Genomic DNA, 22,473 nt, shown 5'->3' on the forward strand with positions numbered 1-22,473 from the left:
CGCGCACGGTTTCAATCACATTTGCAGGAGTTATCAAAACTTTCAAAGTTCTCCCAGTCGGCCCTAAGCCACAGGAAATTCACTCCGACATCTGGAGGGATGGGCCCAGATTACTGCTCATTTACTGTGTATTAGACATCAGTAGGAGGAGGGCACACACACACGCCTCACCTCAGGCTCATCTGAAAACACACCACGGTCTAATCCCCCATAATTCCTTGCTGTAGTTCATCAGTTCTCCTCACTACTCCTTCCCTGGCTCAGCCTATCAGAGGAGTAGGATGAAGTTGCCCCCAGACACTGATTTAAGGTCAGTTTTGTGTTTCCCCCATACTGGCTTAGGTAAGGATTGGGGTGAGGAAAAGCTGATCCTATATCTGTGCCTACAGGCAACTTCTATCCTGAGCATAAAACATCAGACGTGAAAAGTTTAGTACTAAATCAATAGCTTCTGTTAGAGGTATGCTATGGTAAAGTACCTGTTAGAGGTATGCTATGGTAAAGTACCTGTTAGAGGTATGCTATGGTAAAGTACCTGTTAGAGGTATGCTATGGTAAAGTACCTGTTAGAGGTATGCTATGGTAAAGTACCTGTTAGAGGTATGCTATGGTAAAGTACCTGTTAGAGGTATGCTATGGTAAAGTACCTGTTAGAGGTATGCTATGGTAAAGTACCTGTTAGAGGTATGCTATGGTAAAGTACCTGTTAGAGGTATGCTATGGTAAAGTACCTGTTAGAGGTATGCTATGGTAAAGTACCTGTTAGAGGTATGCTATGGTAAAGTACCTGTTAGAGGTATGCTATTGTAAAGTACCTGTTAGAGGTATGCTATGGTAAAGTGTCTGTTAGAGGTATGCTATGATAAAGTATTTGTTAGAGGTATGCTATGATAAAGTGTCTGTTAGAGGTATGCTATGATAAAGTGTCTGTTAGAGGTATGCTATGATAAAGTATTTGTTAGAGGTATGCTATGATAAAGTGTCTGTTAGAGGTATGCTATGATAAAGTGTCTGTTAGAGGTATGCTATTATAAAGTGTCTGTTAGAGGTTAGAGGTATGCTATGATAAAGTATCTATTAGAGGTATGCTATGATAAAGTATCTGTTAGAGGTATTCTATGATAAAGTACCTGTTAGAGGTTAGAGGTATGCTATGATAAAGTATCTATTAGAGGTATGCTATGATAAAGTATCTGTTAGAGGTATTTTATGATAAAGTATCTGTTAGAGGTATTATATGATAAAGTACCTGTTAGAGGTTAGTGGTATGCTATGATAAAGCATCTGTTAGAGGTATGCTATGATAAGGTACCTGTTAGAGGTTAGTGGTATGCTATGATAAAGTATCTATTAGAGGTATGCTATGATAAAGCATCTGTTAGAGGTATGCTATGATAAAGTACATGTTAGAGGTTAGTGGTATGCTATGATAAAGCATCTGTTAGAGGTATGCTATGATAAAGTACATGTTAGAGGTTAGAGGTATTCTATGATAAAGTGCCTGTTAGAGGTATGCTATGATAACGTATCTGTTAGAGGTTAGAGGTATTCTATGATAAAGTATCTGTTAGAGGTATTATATGATAAAGTGCCTGTTAGAGGTATTCTATGATAAAGTATCTGTCAGAGGTATTATATGATAAAGTATATGTTAGAGGTATTCTATGGTAAAATATCTGTCAGAGGTATTATATGATAAAGTATATGTTAGAGGTATTCTATGGTAAAATATCTGTCAGAGGTATTATATGATAAAGTATCTGTTAGAGGTATTCTATGATAAAGTGCCTGTTAGAGGTATTCTATGGTAAAGTACCTGTTAGAGGTATTCTATGGTAAAGTACCTGTTAGAGGTATTCTATGGTAAAGTAAATGTTCATCTGTATTTGCCCATGGACAGAGAGTTTGGTACAAGGTAAACACAGACTGCCCCAAGGTGTGAGGAGAAAGAGACAAACAGATAAACAGAACTATCCTAAATATACTTCTACTAAACTCTCCTACTTCACTCCTCAAAGTGGCTGTTGATCATATAAATCCGGTTACAAACACCTAATTATTTCCTAATGTTGAGGTTGATGATTGATTGGTCATTGCTCTGACCTGTAGGAGTGAGAGGAATGCAGACAGGGAAAAGTAGATGATATAATCTTTGTATTTATTTATTTTATTTAACCCTTATTTTACCAGGTAAGTTGACTGAGAACACATTCTCATTTACAGCAACAACCTGGGGAATAGTTACAGGGGAGAGGAGGGGGGATGAATGAGCCAATTGGGCCCTGTAGTAGCTAATGCCTGCCAGGTAGGAGAGGAGAGGCCTCTCATATAGTACACATTTCCAGGCAACCTGGTCTCAGAGCATTTCGTATTACAGTTTTCCATCTTTATCAAGAATGGTCCACCACCCGAAGGACATCCAGCCAACTAGACACAACTGTTGGAAATATTGGAGTCAACATGGGCCAGTATCACTGTGGAATGCTTTCAACACCTTGTAGAGTCCATGCCCCCCTGACAAATTGCAGCTCAATATTAGGAAGGTGTTCAGTGTTCCTAATGTTTGGTGTACTGACTATTGTTTTTGTGTGTTTTTTTAAATATTCCAGTGTTCTTTTGCGGGATCTTACAGTTCGATCTATTCTGTAAATGTACAGTTTCCTAATGGTGCTACTGACACAGACTTGTAATCATTACTAGTCATTTCACACCATGAGGTAATAGTAGTTCAGAAGCCTAAATGACACCAGTTCCTGCTAGTGAATGGAAGCGTGGAGGAATCCAAGCTATTGTGCTATACTCATTATACATTCTCTGACTGCAAGCCCAGGACCCTGCTCCAATTAGGCAACACATAGCACACACACAATCTTCTCAACACACACAGTAGTAGGTAAAGTACAAAGGCATTACTCTGACTAAAAAAGAGCTTTTACTTCTTTAAACTATTAATCAGGAAAATCAAGGTTCTTCCATCAAAGCAATGAAGATGAGGATCAGGATGGAGGCGGGGCTAGATGGAGGCGGGGCTAGATGGAGGAGGGGCTAGATGGAGGAGGGGCTAGATGGAGGAGGGGTTAGAGCTGCTCATCAAAGAGAAAGTCAAGTTAGTGGGATTCTCCACCATCATTCCATTCTCTTAAACCTCCACGTGAGAGGGGGCACGGGGGCAATGTGTTCCTTAGATGGCTCAGTTTGGATGTACAGATTACTTTTGCATAGCCAAGGAATCTGCAGCAGAGAGAGAGAATAATAATACAGAAAGATCCACAGAAAGATAATCAGGGTCAGTGAATGAGAGCTCCAGAGAGAGACATAATACCTCCAAGAACAAAACCTATTGTAGCTGTACTCAAACTAATTCAATTGCAAGTCAATTAATAAGTGTAATACAGTTTCTGTTTCTAAGGGATTTGATAGGACTCAGATTGGGACATACTGTATGGTAATATACACAATAGAATATAATATAATATACAGAATAGGCTATCATGTCCTACTGTTAGGACAAAACATGTTTTTGGCATTAATGTTCATCATATATGCATACTTGATCTCTCTCCGGGAGTTGCTGTACATTAATGCAATGTGCAATGCATTAAATATTGACTAGCAACCTTTTCTATGGCTTTAGACATCACTGCAAGATTCATTAGTGAATGCCCTTGACATATTGTAGAGCATATGTTTTCTGTAATAGGGTAATTCCACGCCAGCGGGAGCGGAAAATATTTTTGCTATCTCAAATTGTTCTGTCAATTCTCAAATATAAACTTCATTGGGAGGAAGGATGTTTGAAATGCTTTTTACATTTGTATCACAAACCATTTTGGGAAAATCATGGTGAAAGTGGCCGTTTTAGGCCCTTTTTAGACCTGTATATGCATCCTTTAAGACCCTATGATCTGTGAACCCTACATGATACAGACAACATGTGCCATGGATTATGTCTTGTTTCTGAAAAAGAAATCACATGAATTTATTTAACATAACAACATATTCGTATTAATATCTCGAAAGTACCCTTTTTGATTTTGTTCATTTTAAGACGTGTTATTTGGAACAATATACTCTACAAGTACATCACATTTCCAGAGTGGAATTTCTGCTAATTATGAAGGTTTGATACATTTTATGAGCACCATCAACACAGTGAATGAGAAAATGGATTCAAAGGGAACTCCCTCTGCTGGTGACATGCTGAATGTGCAATCCTAAAGGAGGGCTGGGATTAGTTGATGACCTATAATGTCAATTTCAATGTAAAAAATGGGTCAGATTATTAAAAGTATCAGAGAGCCCACTATGGAAATGTCATGTGTTTGAAGAGTATATTGATTATTGTCACAAACAATATGTCAAAAAATAAGCTAAATCAAAAAGGGTAGTTTGAGATATGAATAGTAGTACCCATTTCCTGCAGCCAAATGACCAAATCGCCCTCCAGTGGCCTCATGAGCGGAATGTTATTAAAATGAATTATTAAAATGATTAATTATGAATTAGTCAACATTGTTTGTTTTTTAAACAGACGAAAATCCAGTGTTTCTATATCAAACGGTGAATACAATTCAACTCTATATCTGACATTGTACAGGTGTCTTTTTTTCAGCACATAACCATGTGTGTGAGGTGTATACTTTTGTTTGAATTTTATCTGTTTAAGACAATCAATAAAAACTCTGTGACCCTGATTTAGCCTACTGCAGTAAAAGGTTATTAATATGTTTAATGTTGAATAAATGAATTTTTTTGCCCAGGGAACCCCTCCTAGAAAAAAAAACTAACATTTCCCATCTTGTTTATCATCAGGCGAATGATAGTGGAAAGGAGAAATCAACGTTTTAAAATGAATTCATTTGGCACTCTAACATAACTTATTAGCTAGGAAGGTAACTCAACACATTTTTGCTAAGAGCACCTGTTTAGGTGGTTAGCCATGTGTTGGCAAAAATGAATGCCCATGTCAAGAAAGCTTACTAGCAGCCAGCAGCACTTGCCGCAATGGTAGCCTATTTACGGGTGCTTTTGTAAGATAATTCAGTGTATGTGCTCCAATGAGTGTATTTTGCTCAATATTAGGATTGAGAACTAATAACTAATTCAAGGGTTTTTCATTCATTTTACTATTTTCTACACTGTAGAATGATAGTGAAGACATCAAAACTCTGAAATAACACACATGGAATCATGTAGTAGCAAAAAAAGTGTTAAACAAATCAAAAATACATTTGATATTTTAGATTCTTCAAAGTAGCCACCCTTTGCCTTGATGACAGCTTTGCACACTCTTGGAATTCTCTCAACCAGCACATGGAATTCTTTTCCAACAGTCTGAACAATATTTTGTCAGAAGTGCTGTGGAACATCCAGGTGCTCTTTTGCGAACTTCAGATGTGCAGCAATGTTTTTTTTGGACAGCAGTGTCTTCTTCCGTGGAGTCCTCCCATGAACACCATTCTTGTTTAGTGTTTTACGTATCGTAGACTCATCAACAGAGATGTTAGCATGTTCCAGAGATTTCTGTAGTCTTTAGCTGACACTCTAGGATTCTTCTTAACCTCATTTAACATTCTGCACTGTGCTCTTGCAGTCATCTTTGCAGGACGGCCACTCCTAGGGAGAGTAGCAACAGTGCTGAACTTTCTCCATTATAGACAATTTGTCTTACTGTGGACTGATGAATATCAAGGCTTTAAGAGATACTTTTGTAACCCTTTCCAGCGTTATGCAAGTCAGCAATTCTTAATCTTAGCTCTTCTGAGATCTCTTTTGTTCGAGGCATGGTTCACATCAGGCAATGTTTCTTGTGAAAAGCAAACTCAAATTTGGTGAGTGTTTTTTATAGGGCAGGGCAACTCTAACCAACATCTCCAATCTTGTCTCATTGATTGGACTCCAGGTTACCTGACTCCTGACTCCAATTACCTTTTGGAGAAGTCATTAGTCTAGGAGTTCACATACTTTTTCCAACCTACACTGTGAATGTTTGAATGATGTGTTCAATATAGACAAGAAAAATATATTAATTTGTGTGTTATTAGTTTGAGCAGACTGTGTTTGTCTATTGTTGTGACTAAGATGAAGATCAGATCAAATTGTATGACTAATTTATGCAGAAATCCAGGTAATTCCAAAGGGTTCACATACCTTTTCTTGCCACTGTAGGTGCAGAAGGCTTACACTTCTCTTCAAGAAGATTGGGACTCTAGTCTAGCTTCCCCTGCATGGGACTCTAGTCTAGCTTTCCCTGCATGGGACTCTAGTCTAGCTTTCCCTGCATGGGACTCTAGTCTAGCTTTCCCTGCATGGGACTCTAGTCTAGCTTTCCCTGCATGGGACTCTAGTCTAGCTTTCCCTGCATGGGACTCTAGTCTAGCTTTCCCTGCATGGGACTCTAGTTTATCTTTCCCTGCATGGGACTCTAGTCTAGCTTTCCCTGCATGGGACTCTAGTCTAGCTTTCCCTGCATGGGACTCTAGTCTAGCTTTCCCTGCATGGGACTCTAGTTTATCTTTCCCTGCATGGGACTCTAGTCTAGCTTTCCCTGCATGGGACTCTAGTCTAGCTTTCCCTGCATGGGACTCTAGTCTAGCTTTCCCTGCATGGGACTCTAGTTTATCTTTCCCTGCATGGGACTCTAGTCTAGCTTTCCCTGCATGGGACTCTAGTCTAGCTTTCCCTGCATGGGACTCTAGTCTAGCTTTCCCTGCATGGGACTCTAGTCTAGCTTTCCCTGCATGGGACTCTAGTCTAGCTTTCCCTGCACGCTCCCTGCATGGGAGCGTTTTTTAAGGAGAGGCCAGAGGAGCACAGGTGCTTGCATATTGCACAAGAGACAGAGGCTATAAGTTAGAAGCTTATTATGCATAACCCATCATTAATTAGCTAAATATAAGGCTAATACCGCATCGAATGTAAACTCAGCAAAAAAAGAAACATCCCTTTTTCAGGAACCTGTCTTTCATAGATAAATTGTAAAAATCCAAATAACTTCACAGATCTTCATTGTTTCCCATGCTTGTTCAATGAACTATAAACAATTAATGAACATGCACCTGTGGAGCGGTTGTTAAGACACTAACAGCTTACAGACGGTAGGCAATTAAGGTCACAGTTATGAAAATTTAGGACACTAAAGAGGCCTTTCTACTGACTCTGAAAAACACCAAAAGAAAGATGCTCAGGGTCCCTGCTCACCTGCGTCATGCTGCAAGGAGGCATGAGGACTGCAGATATAAATAAATTGCAATGTCTGTACTGTGAGACGCCTAAGACAGCGCTACAGGGAGACAGGACGGCCTGTTGTAAGGCAGGTCCTCACCAGAAACATGAGGTAATGGACACAGATGAATGGCACAACAATGGGCCTCAGGATCTTGTCATGGTATCTCTGTGCACTCAAATTGCCATAGATAAAATGCAATTGTGTTTGTTGTCTGTAGCTTATGCCTGCCCATACCATAACCCCACCGCCACCATCGGGCACTCTGTTCACAACTTTGACATCAGCAAACTGCTGGCCCACATGACACCATGGTCTGCAGTTGTGATGCCGGTTGGACATACTGCTAAATTCTCTAAAACTACGTTGGGGCGGCTTATGGTAGAAAACTGAACATTCAATTCTCTGGCAACAGCTCTGGTGGACATTCCTGCAGTTAGCATTGCCAATTACACACTCCCTCAAAACTTGACACATCTGTGGCATTATGTCGTGTGACAAAACTGCACATTTCAGCATGACCTTTTATTGTCCCCAGCACAAGGTGCACCTGTGTAATGATCATGCTGTTTAATCAGCTTCTTGATATGCCACACCTGTCAGGTGGATGGATTATGTCGGCAAAGGAGAAATGCTCACTAACAGGGATGTCAACAAATGTGTTCACAATTTCTGCGAACTTATATTTCAGCTCATGAAACATGGGACCAACACTTTGCATGTTGCGTTTATATTTTTGTACAGTATATTTTAATTCATTAAAATCATCCAAGGACAGGTAGGCCTATTTGACGCATGAACAGACACAGGCACATGCGCGCATGCTCATAAACGCCCCAACATACAGAATCAGAGGCAGCATAAAAAGCATGGTGGTTAGGCATTTGAATAATTAACATGAACATCATCAGTAAATACTGTAGAATCCCTGTGTATTGATCTCATGAGCAAAAGCCCTCAAGCCAAGAAACACCAAATATTTTCTTTGTGTCAAACTAATTTCATCAACCCCTTCAGAAGTGAACCAGTCAGGATGAGCGTGTTTGTGTGTATTAGCGAGTTTGTGTAAGCTAGACCAAACCAAACAGGCCTCAAAAGAAACTAAGCCGTCAGTAGTGTATGTGTCTGTGTGTATGTGTCTGTGTGTATGTGTATGTGTCTGTGTGTATGTGTATGTGTGTATGTGTCTGTGTGTATGTGTCTGTGTGTATGTGTCTGTGTGTATGTGTCTGTGTGTGAGAGAACCAGCCTGACCAAACCCATCTCTCCTATAGTCCTGATTGATTGCCTCCGCAATCAGCAATTAAGCTCCAGTGATCATCCAGAGGAGGGGGGTCTCTGCTCTCCGCCAGCCCAGAGAAGGCCTCACTGGGCAGGGCTACGTTTGGCCCGGGGCTGGGCTCATTGGAGGTTAACTCCAGCATAAATAAGCATCTTTGCAGTCATTACAGGGATTAGGCAGTGATTCGCCTGCAAGGAACCAAGAGGCTGCCAGAGGTTCACTACAGTTCACAGCCTGACTTATAGGGAGAGGCCCGCCGAGATTACTGAGTGTATGTGAGAGAGACAGAGAGAGTGTATAAGTGTGTCTCCAATCTGAGCCCCTGGCTGCCCCTTGATCTTTTGCATGTTTCAGCAGTGTGAAAGGGGATAAGGAGAGATGGAGAGAGAGCAGAGGGAGAGATGGAGAGAGAGCATAGGGAGAGAAGGAGAGATGGAGAGAGAGCAGAGGGAGAGATGGAGAGAGAGCATAGGGAGAGATGGAGAGAGAGCATAGGGAGAGATGGAGAGAGAGCATAGGGAAAGATGGAGAGAGAGCAGAGGGAGAGATGGGAAGAGAAGGAGAGATGGAGAGAGAGCAGAGGGAGAGAGACAAGAGATGGGAAGAGGGCATAGGGAAAGATGGAGAGAGAGCAGATGGGAAGAGAGCATGGGGAAAGATGGAGAGAGCATATGGGAAGAGAGCATGGGGAAAGATGGAGAGAGAGCAGATGGGAAAAGAGCATGGGGAAAGATGGAGAGAAGGAGAGACCAGAGGGAGAGAGAGCAGAGGGAGAGGAGAGATGGGAAGAGGAGAGAGAGCAGAGGGAGAGGAGAGATGGGAAAGAGGAGAGATGGGAAGAGAGAGACCAGAGGGAGAGAGAGCAGAGGGAGAGGAGAGATGGGGAAAGATGGAGAGAAGGAGAGACCAGAGGGAGAGGAGAGAGGGGGAGAGGAGAGATGGGAAGAGGAGAGATGGGGAGAAGCGTGTATGTTATAACTTTCCTAAATTTCTCTCTTCACTTTAAAACAAGAAACACCCATTAAATGGGGTCATTATTTGGGTATTAATTAAATTGACTACATTTTAATGAACAGGATTTAGGCACAAATACAAACAGATGCAAATTTCGTTAGCGGTGATGAGCAACAGAAAACCATCCATTATTTATTAGTCCCGTCAGTCATGTTTTTGCATTTTTCATCAGAACAAATATTCCCATTTGAACAGAACAGAGCAGCACAAGGCCAATTTGGGGCAGAATCAACACATTTCTTCATCAAATATATGCTCTGTGTTTCTCCAACAGTCACTCAGAGCTGTGTGAACAAACAGGCCTGTCCAAAGTCTAACAGTAGGAATGGAAGGGCAACAGGAGCAGGATGGTCAGTGTGTGTGTGCTCACATACATTATACATGGGCAGACAGGCCCTGTCTGTTCATACAACAGACTGAATCTCAGTCATCATCATCTTGTCTTTCCAGTGCATCTTCCATCGTCACCCAGAGTATCTTAAGCAAAGAAACTTTGCTCAGTTAAAGGGTCCCTCTGAGACCCTTTGTGTGTGTGTATTTCTGAATGTCTGTCCGTGTTTGTGTGTGTGTGCATGTGTAAATGTCAATTGTTCTGTAGACACTGTGTATTGAAGTCCATTCACTGTGACCTTGAGTGTCACCAAAAGCTCACTTTACAAGTAAACACGTGTTGTGTGTGTTCCCGTGACTGGATGTGACGTTATCATCTAGCGTGGACGTCAGTCATCTCGATCTGCAGTTTGACAGCCTTTGCCTCCCCGACTTCCACGCCACACTTAGGACATGTCAGGTAGGCGTCGGCGATGGAGTGACTCTTGACGCAGTAGTAACAGAACACATGACCACAACCTACCATGTGAGGCATGGTAGGCCACTCCCCACACAGACCACACTCCTTCCACACCGCTGAGCCCTCTCTCACCCCCACCTCCCCTCCCTCACCCACTCCTAGGGGGTAGAGCAGTGAATACATGGTTGTCTTGATCTTCCTCATGTTGACTAGAGGGAGGAGGAAGATGAGGAACTCAGCGAAGCCGTGCCACAGCAGCTCTCTATTCATGTACTGGAAGGCTGCATCCCGGACCGTCTGGGGCTTAGTGAACACCGCACGGATACCCAGGATCCTTTCTGTCAGAGATGGGTGGCGCCCCTTCCTCAGGAACACCAGGAAGTTGATCAGATTGGCTACCTGGGGAGATATCAGCGGCATGAGTAACAGCTAGCCCAGGGTTTCCCAAACTCAGTCCTCAGGACCCCAAGGGCTGCACGTTTTGCTTTTTACCCTAGCACTACACAGCCGATTCAAATTATCAATTAATCATCAAGCTTTGATTTTGATTTGATTGAATCAGCTATGTAGCGTTAGGGCAAAAACCAAAACGTGCATGCCTTGGGGTCCCGAGGACAAAGTATGGAAAACACTAAGCTAGCCAATCAAAACTCAGAACTTTACTTTATGACCCTACCTGGGTAAGGCCGGTGATAAGAGAAAGAACTCGACGCAGTCCCAGACGCAGACCTCCATCAGCCGGGGGACTGCCGCCCAGCCCCAACCCCAGGGAGAGGAGCAAGCTGTGGGATCGCTCCGTCAGCCAGCGGGGACCGACTGTCAGCAGGGCCAGGCCCAGCCTCTGTCTCCTGCTCAGGGCCCTGTAGCACTGGGATAGTGACAGCGTGTTGTGGTAACGGAGGTTCATCATAGACTGGCCCACCGTAGCACTGTTGGGGTAGACTGTGAACCTCCAGAGAAGGAGCTGGAGCAGGGCCTTGAGTTCAGGCTCCACGGGGGTGAGCAGGCCTGGGCGGAAGTGTTGGAAGCACTGGGAGAACTGGTTCCACACCAGCTGGTCCAGAGCAGAGTCCAGCTCAAAGGCATCCAGCTGGTTGATCCTCAAGACAGGAGTCTGAGGGTCTGGACCTGAACCTCCCTCTGGTGGGGGATGGGCTCCTCTGGTAGAAGCTGGAAAAGAAGAAGATGAAAATCGAAAATTGTACTTGTAGGCTACATCACATACATACAGTATGCAATACAAGGATTTATCAAAGGTGCTCCACAGCAACATAGGCCTAATCCCCAAAGAAAGACTCTTTTGGCAAGAATAAACTGTTTTGGAAGGACGGAACCTTGAGAAGACCAGATGTAAAGGGATACTTTGACATTTTGGCAATGAAGCCCTTTATGTACTTCCCTTGAGTCAGATGAACTCGTGGACACAATTTGAATGTATCTGCATCCAGAATGAAGGAAGTTAGAGGTAGTTTGCGAGCCAATGCTAAGTGCAATCTTAGTGCAATGACGATGTCTACAGGAACAGCTGGCATTCTAGCTGTCATATAGACGTCCAGTCTTTGCACTAACGCTAGCCAGCAACTTCCTTCAAACTGCAAACAAGAGACATAAAAATGGTATCCCTGATTTCATCTGACTGAGGGAGTACAGTAGATAAAGGTCTGCATTGCCAAAATCTCAAAAGGAGAAGTTTGCTTTTTTACAACCAAATCAATTTTTTTGTAAATGGCATGTTATAGAAAGGTCCAGATTTCACATGTTTTTAAGAAACTTAACGCAACCAGCGATTCATTTCCTCATCCTCGTCGTGTAGTACAGGGCTTCTAAAAAAGGTTCCAAAAACACCCAAATACATCCTTTTAAGAAAACCAATTTTTTTGTCCATTAAAATAACATCAAATTGATCAGAAATAGTGTAGATATTGTTAATGTTGTAAATGACTACTGTAGCTGGAAACAGCATATTTTTTACGGAATATCTACACAGGCGTAGAGGCCCATTAACAGCAACCATCACTCCTGCGTTCCAATGGCACGTTGTGTTAGCTAATCCAAGTGTATCATTTTAAAAGGCTAATTGATCATTAGAAAACCCTTTTGTAATTATGTTAGGCTAGCTGAAAACTGTTGTTCTGATTAAAGAAGCAATAAAACTGGCCTTCTTTAGACTAGTTGGGTATTTGGAGCTTCAGCATTTGTGGGTTCTATTACAGGCTCAAAATGGCCAGAAATAAAGTTCTTTCTTCTGAAACTCGTCAGTCTATTCTTGTTATGAGAAATGAAGGCTATTCCATGCGAGAAACTGCCAAGAAACTGAAGATCTGGTACAACACTGTGTACTATTCCCTTCACAGAACAGCGCAACCTGTCTCTAACCAGAATAGGAGTGGGAGGCCACGGTGCACAACTGAGCAAGAGGACAAGTATATTAGATTGTCTAGTTTGAGAAACAGATGCCTCACATGTCCTCAACTGGCAGCTTCATTAAATAGTACCCGCAAAACACCAGTCTCAATTAGAGGTCGACCGATTAATCGGAATGGCCGATTAATTAGGGCCGATTTCAAGTTTTCATAACAATCAGTAAATCGGTATTTTTGGACACCGATTTGACGATTTTATTTTATTTTAATTTTTTATCACCGTTATTTTACTAGGCAATTTAGTTAAGGACACATTCTTATTTTCAATGACGGCCTAGGAACGGTGGGTTAACTGCCTTGTTCAGGGGCAGAACGACAGATTTTTACCTTGTCAGCTCGGAGATTCGTTTTTGCAATCTTCCGGTTACTAGTCCAACGCTCTAACCACCTGCCTTACATTGCACTCCACGAGGAGCCTGCATGGCAGGCTGACTACCTGTTACGCGAGGGCAGCAAGAAGCCAAGGTAAGTTGCTAGCTAGCATTAAACTTATCTTATAAAAACAATCAATCAATCTTAACATAATCACTAGTTAACTACAAATGGTTGATGATATTACTAGTTTATCTAGCGTGTCCTGCGTTGCATATAATCGATGCGCCTACTTCGAAAAATGGTGATGATTTAACAAGCGCATTTGCGAAAAAAGCACCGTCATTGCACCAATGTACCTAACCATAAACATCAATGCCTTTCTTTAAAATCAATACACAAGTATATATTTTTAAACCTGCATATTTAGTTAATATTGCCTGCTAACATGAATTTCTTATAATTAGGGAAATTGTGTCACTTCTCTTGCGTTCCATGCAAGCAGTCAGGGTATATGCAGCAGTTTGTGCTCATTGCGAACTGTGTGAAGTCCATTTATTCCTAACAAAGGCAGTAATTAATTTGCCAGAATTGTACATAATTATGACATAACATTGAAGGTTGTACAATGTAACAGCAATATTTAGACTTATGGATGCCATCCGTTAGATAAAATACGGAACGGTTCCGTATTTCACTGAAAGAATAAACGTTTTGTTTTCGAAATGATAGTTTCCGGATTCGACCATTTTAATGACCAAAGGCTCGTATTTCTGTGTGTTATTATGTTATAATTAAGTCTATGATTTGATAGAGCAGTCTGACTGAGCGATGGTAGGCACCAGCAGGCTCGTAACCATTCATTCAAACAGCACTTTCGTGCGATACTAAAGTGCCTATAAGAACATCCAATAGTCAAAGGTATATGAAATACAAATCGTAGAGAAATAGTCCTATAATAACTACAACCTAAAACTTCTTACCTGGGAATATTGAAGACTCATGTTAAAAGGAACCACCAGCTTTCATATGTTCTCATGTTCTGAGCAAGGAACTTAAACATTAGCTTTTTTTACATGGCACATATTGCACTTTTACTTTCTTCTCCAACACTTTCTTTTTACATTATTTATACCAAATTGAACATGTTTCATTATTTATTTGAGGCTAAATGGATTTTATTAATGTATTATATTAAGTTAAAATAAGTGTTCATTCAGTATTATTGTAATTGTCACTATTACAAATAAATAAAAATCGTCCGATTAATCGGTATCGTCTTTTTTTGGTCCTCCAATAATCGGTATCGGCGTTGAAAAATCATAAATCGGTCGACCTCTAGTCTCAACGTCAACAGTGAAGAGGCGACTCCGGGATGCTGGCCTTCTAGGCAGAGTTGCAAAGAAAAAGCCATATCTCAGACTGGCCAATAAAAAGAAAAGATTAAGATGTGCAAAAGAACACAGACACTGGACAGAGGAAATGTCTAAGGAAATTTGCATGCCTCAGCTCGAGTCACAACAAAATGGAATACAACATTGCAGATAAAGTTCGGAATGACAATTTCATGTGTATAACATGTAAAGACCTACATCACCATACTGACAGCGTTTCAGTTTCTAAGAGGACGTATTTGTGTGTTTTTGGATCCTTTGCTCATGCTTTTTTCAGAGCCCCTTTACTGCCACAACGAGGATGAGGATTTAAATCACTGGTTGGGGGGGGGGTGGGGGGGGGTAGGTTTCTCAAAAACAAGTGAAATTGCAACAACAAAAAAGTGTCTGGACCCTTCTATAACATGCCATTTACATTAAAAATGTAGATTTGGTTGTAAAAAAGCTAAATTCTCCTTTAAGATGAGAAGTCCATCCTATTATGCATTTTTATAGTGGATCTGAAATCACTTTTCACATGTAAAACCCATCCTAAATGTGGCCTTTGAGCATTGCAATGCGGAGGCACATGGGGTCTTAAGATGCACACGGACACACACACACACACGGTCTTAGCCGAGATAGGGGTGTGCGGAAGAATCACATCAACAGGGATTAGCCTAATGGCGCAGTCTTGGCTACACCGTAACCATCTGCCAATATGGAACTACTTCACTCCCCGGTGTACTCTAGATGAGATCCCACCACTGTGACGTCTGGATGACTCCTCACTGAGTGGGTCTGTGTGAGTCCATGTTTGTATCGTCCTTGGTTTATCTCTCTCTACCCCCCCACCCCCCATCCAAATGAAATGGTTTAGAAATGAAAGGCCGAAGGAGAGAAAGAGAGAGAGAGAGACCTTTGTGCTGTGGTGAACAGGATTTGTTACGTGGCTTTAAGAGATTTCAGCTCTGGAATGGAAATATGGCAGCTTTGACTGAAGGGGTCAGTTGTGACATTTAGACCGAGTTACATTCTAATAAGCAGCACTGCGGTGCTTAGAGTTTATTTTGGTCCATAAGAACATCCTGCATTCATGATGTTTCAATAGACTTCAGATGATACAGTACCACCCAGTTACATTTAGAAATGAATGAAATGGGTGACATTTTAAAGGAAATAAGTCATTCAAGTTTAATTTAATTCATGACACTATTTACGAGTGCGGCATACAATGTCTATTATACGAAGTTTGAATTGGAATTTAATTTATAAAGTAGCCTAAAACTTACAAGAAAATAAGTAGGTGAATATCAAATAATTACATAAAGATTCTAATATATATAACCTAATTTGTTATGTCACATCATTTAGGTGACATAGCTAAGCATAATTGGTCCTTGGTAAATAATAATACATTTAATTTGTATAGTGCTTTTCATTAGAATTATCTCAAAGCTTTACTGAGAAACAAATGAAGTAGTAGCCTCACGTTTGTATGCACTGCCTCAGTGTGGGCGTATGTGCATGCCTGCATGTGTGTGTGTGTCAATCAGGTAGGCAGGCAGGGGCATACGTAGATAATCCACCGGTCCACAGCGCCATATAGCCACACAGTGCCAAGTGTGAGAAATATCCCCCTCTCTCCATCCCTTCCTCCTTCCCTCCCTCTTGGGAGAATCCCCTGGCCTGGTACTCCCTTCAACGCTGTTATTGAGCAGTTGACAAGTTATGAATGAAAATGTTTTATTTGGGAACACAGTATTGACAGCCGGCTATCAATAGTACTGTGGCTATTGTCAGGGGCTTGTCAATATTAATGTAATTATGATGTAAGAGGATGAGAGAGATGTTAGAGTCAGGCCACTGTAACATCTTCTAGACACACACACACACACACACACACATCAATAGCAGGATTACTATTGACAGCTACCCTCAGACTCTCAGCTATATGCCAAATACATAACAGCCCCACACTTCAGTCAATACTCTCTGCCTATAAAAATGAAGTAGTGAAATTTACAGGGCTTTCACCACAGAACTGGAAATCTATGGCTCTTATGTAATGGTCAGAAGTCACCGATCAATGGGCAGTGGTTAGGCCTATTGTAAATAAAGGACATACACTTACAGAGGCACGAAAGAGCAAACACACACCCACACAAAGATTATGTTCAAGCATTGAACAGGAGCCATCGACTTCATAATGGATCAACACAGGGAGAATGCCCTCTCCTGGAGCTGGTGAGTGAGTAGAGTGAGAGAGAGAGAGAGAGAGAGAGAGGACTGACTGACTGAGTGTGGGTTATTGCCTAAAGTTATCTACTATAGGCCTAGTTCTGAAATCAATACAAAACAAGTAAAAAGCTAGAAGCCTACACATTTCATGGGGTAAATGTAATGATGTTTAAATTCTATATTTAACATTGCTTCAAACAGCATTTTGGGGATATTTACAGATTTAGGGAAGTCTGAGGCCAAATGAATCATTACTAGGACAATGTCAATACACAACATATGGATATACTGCCACAACAACAACGCTAGCACAAAGGGTTAATATGGAGCAAACACCACTCCTGCACCACGACAAATAATAGGATAAAAACATGAGCGCTCCACGGCATCCAAGCTGTAGTCTGCTGCTCAAATCAGGGTTTATGACAACTGGCGCAAAGTGACGAATGAGTGACAGATAAGATTGCGGCATATCAACTGTCACCCCCACCCCTAGGCAGCATCCTGTCGGCTACGATCTACTGATGGAAAAAGGGATAGGGAAAAAAAGAACAGAAAATACCAGAGTGAAAACAGATAAGCACAAACTGCTCAACGACAACACCCTGACCTTGAGTCTGTCTGGCTGTCACAACTGGACAGGACAGAACATTCCTGAAGCGAACATAGCAGCTCAGCTCGAATCAAGGCTATAAGGAATCAAGGGAATTTGGGAGGGTGGCTAGACTGTCATCTTGACCTTCGGTTTAGACATAGTGCCAGGGATGGCACTTTCAGGACAAGAGATAGAGAGTGGGTGTCTTGATCCCCAAAGGACAGGACACATAAGTGATATTATCCCTATATTTTTCTGATCACTGAGGCATAATTATATTATTGCCTCCTTCAGATATAAAATGTCTAATATATGTATGCCTGGCTTTGTATATAAGCAATTTATTATGCATCAAACTCCTGGCTTAGACTCTCGTACACAAATACCAAGGCAGTTAGCTTTGCTTGTTAGCCTACATTCTCTGAACTAAAATATAAACTGTTACAATTGGCTCTTCTACTGTGTGGAATATGCCTTTAGCTCTCACCCTACATTTCTCCTCTCATGTAAATGAATTTGTGTAAAAGGTCTGGAGAATGTAACCTTCCATTCTAAGCACTCAAACCTCTTTTATTCCTCTCTTTATTGCTCTTCTCTCTCTGGCCAGAGTGCTAGGCCTACTAATGTTTTCTCAATGAAAATTAATGAGAATGTCAGTTTTGGAACTTTTAAAAAGTGATGTCATGGCCATTACAGGTATGCTAAGATTAGCCAGGCGGTAAGAGGACTAATTGTTATGAGTCTATTTCATAAAAAATGGATGCGTGTAAATGCACAGAGTGGTCCTAGACCCTGGCTCCCTCTCTCTCTTGGTGTGTGTGTGTTGCACTCAAATGCTTAATCAGGACTCCCCTACTCACTTAAGACTAGGGTTGCAAAGTGACTAGGGTTGGAACTTTCAATAAATTCCCTGGATTTCCAGAAATCCTGGTTGGAGGATCCCGGATTTCCTGCTTATTCCCTCCTGATTCCGGGAAACCTCTAACTCGGATTTTGGGAAAACCAGGGAATTTATTGAAAGTTTAATGAATTTTGCAACCCTCTACCTAACACCATAGAGAGCCAGAGGGCGAGGGGGGCCTAGTTAATGCCTGAAAAAAATATCACTTCTGCCTGACAAAGATTTGTGCTCTGCTTAATCTGGTTTGCTCAGAACATAAATTATTTAGGAGAATTAATTGATTTTGTGAGTACAAAGGTGGAAGATACAAAGCTTGTATGACTAATAAGTACAGCAGGGTTTGCAGGAAAACAACTTAAAAACTCATGAAACATTTAGGAGGCCAAGGAAGTGCATTGAATGGTGAAGCAAGAACAGTTAATGAATGAGACATTTTTTGTTGTGTCTGATGAAGTAATGCGCAACTGCCGTGGCCTAACCTCATGCAAATAAAATGTGTAGCGTTAAGAATATTTGATCAACTAATGCAGGACAGAAGACAAACGATGATGTGCAAACTTTTGTTCTCATGTTTTATCAGTTGTACACAGCAATTAAAACGATTGAGCAAATGGAATGCTTAACATGCTAGAGTGCCAGACAGACCCTGGCTTGTGAAGACCCAAGCAATGCTTTTTTCTCTCTCTAAAGCTGACAAAGAATGCTGTTAAAAGATGTGCTCATGTCTGGAGCAGTCACTCATCACAGTAAAAATACTTCACAGAAACGTGCTGGCGTGATGAGTAGCCTAAACTCGTCTGAGGCCTGAAGGCTTGCGTTAGCTCCCCAAGCAAATGCCTAGGCTTTAGCTCAGCAGGCAAACAGTGTTGAGGCTTTTAGGCTAGACGAACCAAGTTCAAACACAGTCTGTCAGACGACTACCCCTGCCGGCATTTGAACTTTGGATTCATTACAAACATTCCTACTGAACAACCCTTTTAGAGGACAGGGCCTGAGTGTAGAGAGCTTTTTCAAATGAGTGCAGCAGACAAAGCTGTGTCCATGTTAATGCCTGTTAGAGAAATCTATAGCTGACCTCTTGACCTCTAGCTGAGATCACACCCCAGTTTAACTTCACAGATTCCCTTAAAAACCCACTCAATATGCTAAGTGTTCTCTCGCTCTCTCTCTCATCCAGTGTAATCATCTGCTCTAGATTCTCTTGATAACAACACTCATTCCTAGTTCTTAATTCGTAAAGTCTACACATATCAGCCATTTAACAAAAAACGCAAAGCTCCTCCATTTTGATAATAAGGCAAGAGCATTACGTGATAATCAGTCAGAGGATTAGGTTGGCACGAGGCAAAATGGCCAGCTACAGAGTAATTGTAAAAGAGAGATGGAATAAAAAAAAATGAATAGAATAGAGGACGATGATTGAGGGGAGGGATGGAGTGAGTGGCCTCTTGAAAATCAATAAAATCACCTACTGTACAGAAATAATGACATCTCTTTCTCTCTCTCTGCTTTTAGACTGGCCTGGAGTGAGTTAAGCTTCAGGCTGAAATGGCAGTATAGCCTACTGCAATAATCAAATGTACAGTACACCAATTAATACCTATGGGGATAATTCCTGTTATAATATAGCCTATATACAGTATTCACTATATATAGACAGTACCAGTCAGAAGTTTGGACACACCTACTCATTCAAGGGTTTGTCTTTATTTTTACTATTTTCTACATTGTAGAATAATAGTGATGATAAGAAAACTATGAAATAACACACATGGAATCATGTAGTAACCAAAAATATTTGATATGTCACATTCTTCAAAAGTAGCCACCCTTTACCTTGATGACAGCTTTGCACACTCTTGGCATTCTCTCAACCAGCTTCACCTGGAATGCTTTTCAACAGTCTTGAAGGAGTTCCCTCATATGCTGAGCACTTGTTGGCTGCTTTTCCTTGACACTGCGGTCCAACTTATCCCAAACCATCTCAACTGGGTTGAGGTCAGGTGATTGTGGAGGCCAGGTCATCTGATGCAGCAATCCATCACTCTCCTTCTTGGTCAAATAGCCCTTACACAGCCTGAAGGTGTGTTGGGTCATTGTCCTGCTGAAAAACAAATGATAGTCCCACTAAGTGCAAACCAGATGGGATGGCGCATCGCTGCAAAATGCTGTGGTATCCATGCTGGTTAAGTGTGCCTTGAATTTGAAATAAATCACTGACAGTGTCACCAGCAAAGCACCCCCACACCTCCTCCTCCATGCTTCACGGTGGGAACCACACATGCAGAGATCATCCGTTCACCTACTTTGCATCTCACAAAGACTCAGCGGTTGGAACCAAAAATCGCAAATTTGGACTCATCAGACCAAAGGACAGATTCCCACCGGTCTAATGTCCATTGCTCGTGTTTCTTGGCCCAAGCAAGTCTCTTCTTCTTATTGGTGTCCTTCAGTAGTGGTTTCTTTGCAGCAATTTGACCATGAAGGCCTGATTCACAGTCTCCTCTGAACAGTTGAAGTTGAGATGTGTCTGTTACTTGAACTCTGTGGAGCATTTATTTGGGCTGCAATTTCTGAGGCTGGTAACTAATGAACTTATCCTCTGCAGCAGAGGTAACTTTGGGTCTTCCTTTCCTGTGGCGGTCCTCATGAGAGCCAGTTTCATCATAGCGCTTGATGGTTTTTGCAACTGCACTTGAAAAAACGTTCAAAGTTCTTGAAATTTTCCAGATTGATTGACCTTAAACTTATGATGGACTGTCATTTCTTTTTGCTTATTTGAGCTGTTCTTGCCATAATACTGACAATTAACAGGCACACCTGTTAATTGAAATGCATTCCAGGTGACTACCTCATGAAGCTGGTTGACAGAATGCCAAGCTAGTGCAAAGATGTCATCAAGGCAAAGGGTGGCCACCTCATGAAGAATCTCAAATTTAAAATAACACTTTTTTTGCTTACTACATGATCCCATGTTATTTCATAGTTTTGATGCCGTCACTATTATTCTGCAATGTAGAAAATAGTAAAAATAAAGAAAAACCCTAGAATGAGTAGGTGTGTCCAAACTTTTGACTGGTACTGTATATATGTATATATATATATATATATATATATATATGGTTGGATTAATCTTGATATTCAAGTGGTGTTCTTATGATATTCAAGTAATAGGTATTAAGGTCATGATTAGTGATGGGGGAAAATTGATACAGTTACATATTGTTATTTTTGACGATATATATCGTATTATATCTTTTTGACAATATCGCAATATTATTTTGCCGCTAGTTGACTATACCTGCACCAAAACTCCAGTATTTTTCCTTCATAGCGTGTTCTCCATCTTCTCTTTAAATAGGGAGCCAATTAGTTTTCAGCACTTTTATTTCCACGACTGATCAAAACTCGTTTTCTCATGGCTCTCTTGTCCCTCTGCAGCAGGCATATGGTGAACAATATGTTTTGAAAATCCAATCACAATACACATCCTATCGACACCTAAGTATCTTGATAATATCTGGATCTTGATGTCCCTGGCAATTCCCAGCCCTAGTCATGATACAACTGCAGCTTGCTGTCAAGGTGAAACACGTCATTGGAATTTCTAGAAAACAAATGTAGTACACGTTAGTATTAATTACATCGATTGTTACAGAACCTTTGCTCCGCTGCAAAAAGTTTTGCAACAGAAACCGTTTACGCCAAAGGGGAGACGGTTTGCATCGAAACGAGAGATTCTATTGGACAAATTCAGGTAGGTTCCTCCCTTTTCCTATATTTGCTTCCGTTTGGTTCTTAAACGGTTCCCATTGCGATACCTAATTTATACACACCAGGGATGTAATCATTAGTCCAAAGAGTAGCGTTTTGCAACGAAAACAATAGTTTATATTGGACAGATTCAGGTAGGTCCCCCGTTTCGTTCCTAGTGAATAGACCCCAGCTTGACCGCCATACTGTCATTTTGATAGTGTGCAGTAGATAGTATTTGAAAGCGACACAGCTCATCGATACTGAACTGTACATAATGCAAATCAAAGCACAGAAGACATGGCACATGAGTATACAGTCCAACGAAGTAGCATATGCATTGCCCAATGTTTGCAATATATCTCGCGCAAATATATCGATTGCCGTTTAAATGTAATTGGAATATGCAGCTAATATAACTTGGCAATGCATTGTATTTCATATGACAAAAAGGGGACCGATATTTACCCATTGTTTTGCTTGAAATCGACCGTTTGTCACCTAGATGTGAAAGCACTCTTCATTTCCGGGTTGTCAACGCTAACCACTCCTCTAAAAGCGAAC

At 41.3% G+C, this 22,473-nt stretch overlaps 1 protein-coding gene across 1 annotated transcript; it reads right to left on the bottom strand.

The window, feature by feature from the left end:
- Nucleotides 1-9,618: 9,618 nt before the first annotated feature.
- On the bottom strand, nt 9,619-22,469 carry LOC120028174 (peroxisome biogenesis factor 2-like). The gene is made up of 3 exons (XM_038973378.1): nt 22,378-22,469; nt 10,988-11,481; nt 9,619-10,710 (listed from the first exon to the last, which is right to left on the bottom strand). Exons 1-3 carry the CDS (start codon nt 22,379-22,381, stop codon nt 10,225-10,227), a joined length of 984 nt encoding a protein of 327 aa, XP_038829306.1. The 5' UTR covers nt 22,382-22,469; the 3' UTR covers nt 9,619-10,224.
- Between the last annotated feature and the right edge of the window lie 4 nt (nt 22,470-22,473).

This window comes from Salvelinus namaycush, chromosome 33 (genome assembly GCF_016432855.1).
Source record: "Salvelinus namaycush isolate Seneca chromosome 33, SaNama_1.0, whole genome shotgun sequence".
NCBI classification, from domain to species: Eukaryota; Metazoa; Chordata; class Actinopteri; order Salmoniformes; family Salmonidae; genus Salvelinus; species Salvelinus namaycush.

Bases quoted from the DNA above. Each gene is read 5' to 3' on its own strand.
- LOC120028174 (XM_038973378.1), bottom strand. The intron at 10,711-10,987 runs GTAGGGTCATAA...ATATCTCCCCAG, and splicing joins TTATCACCGGCCTTACCCAG to GTAGCCAATCTGATCAACTT.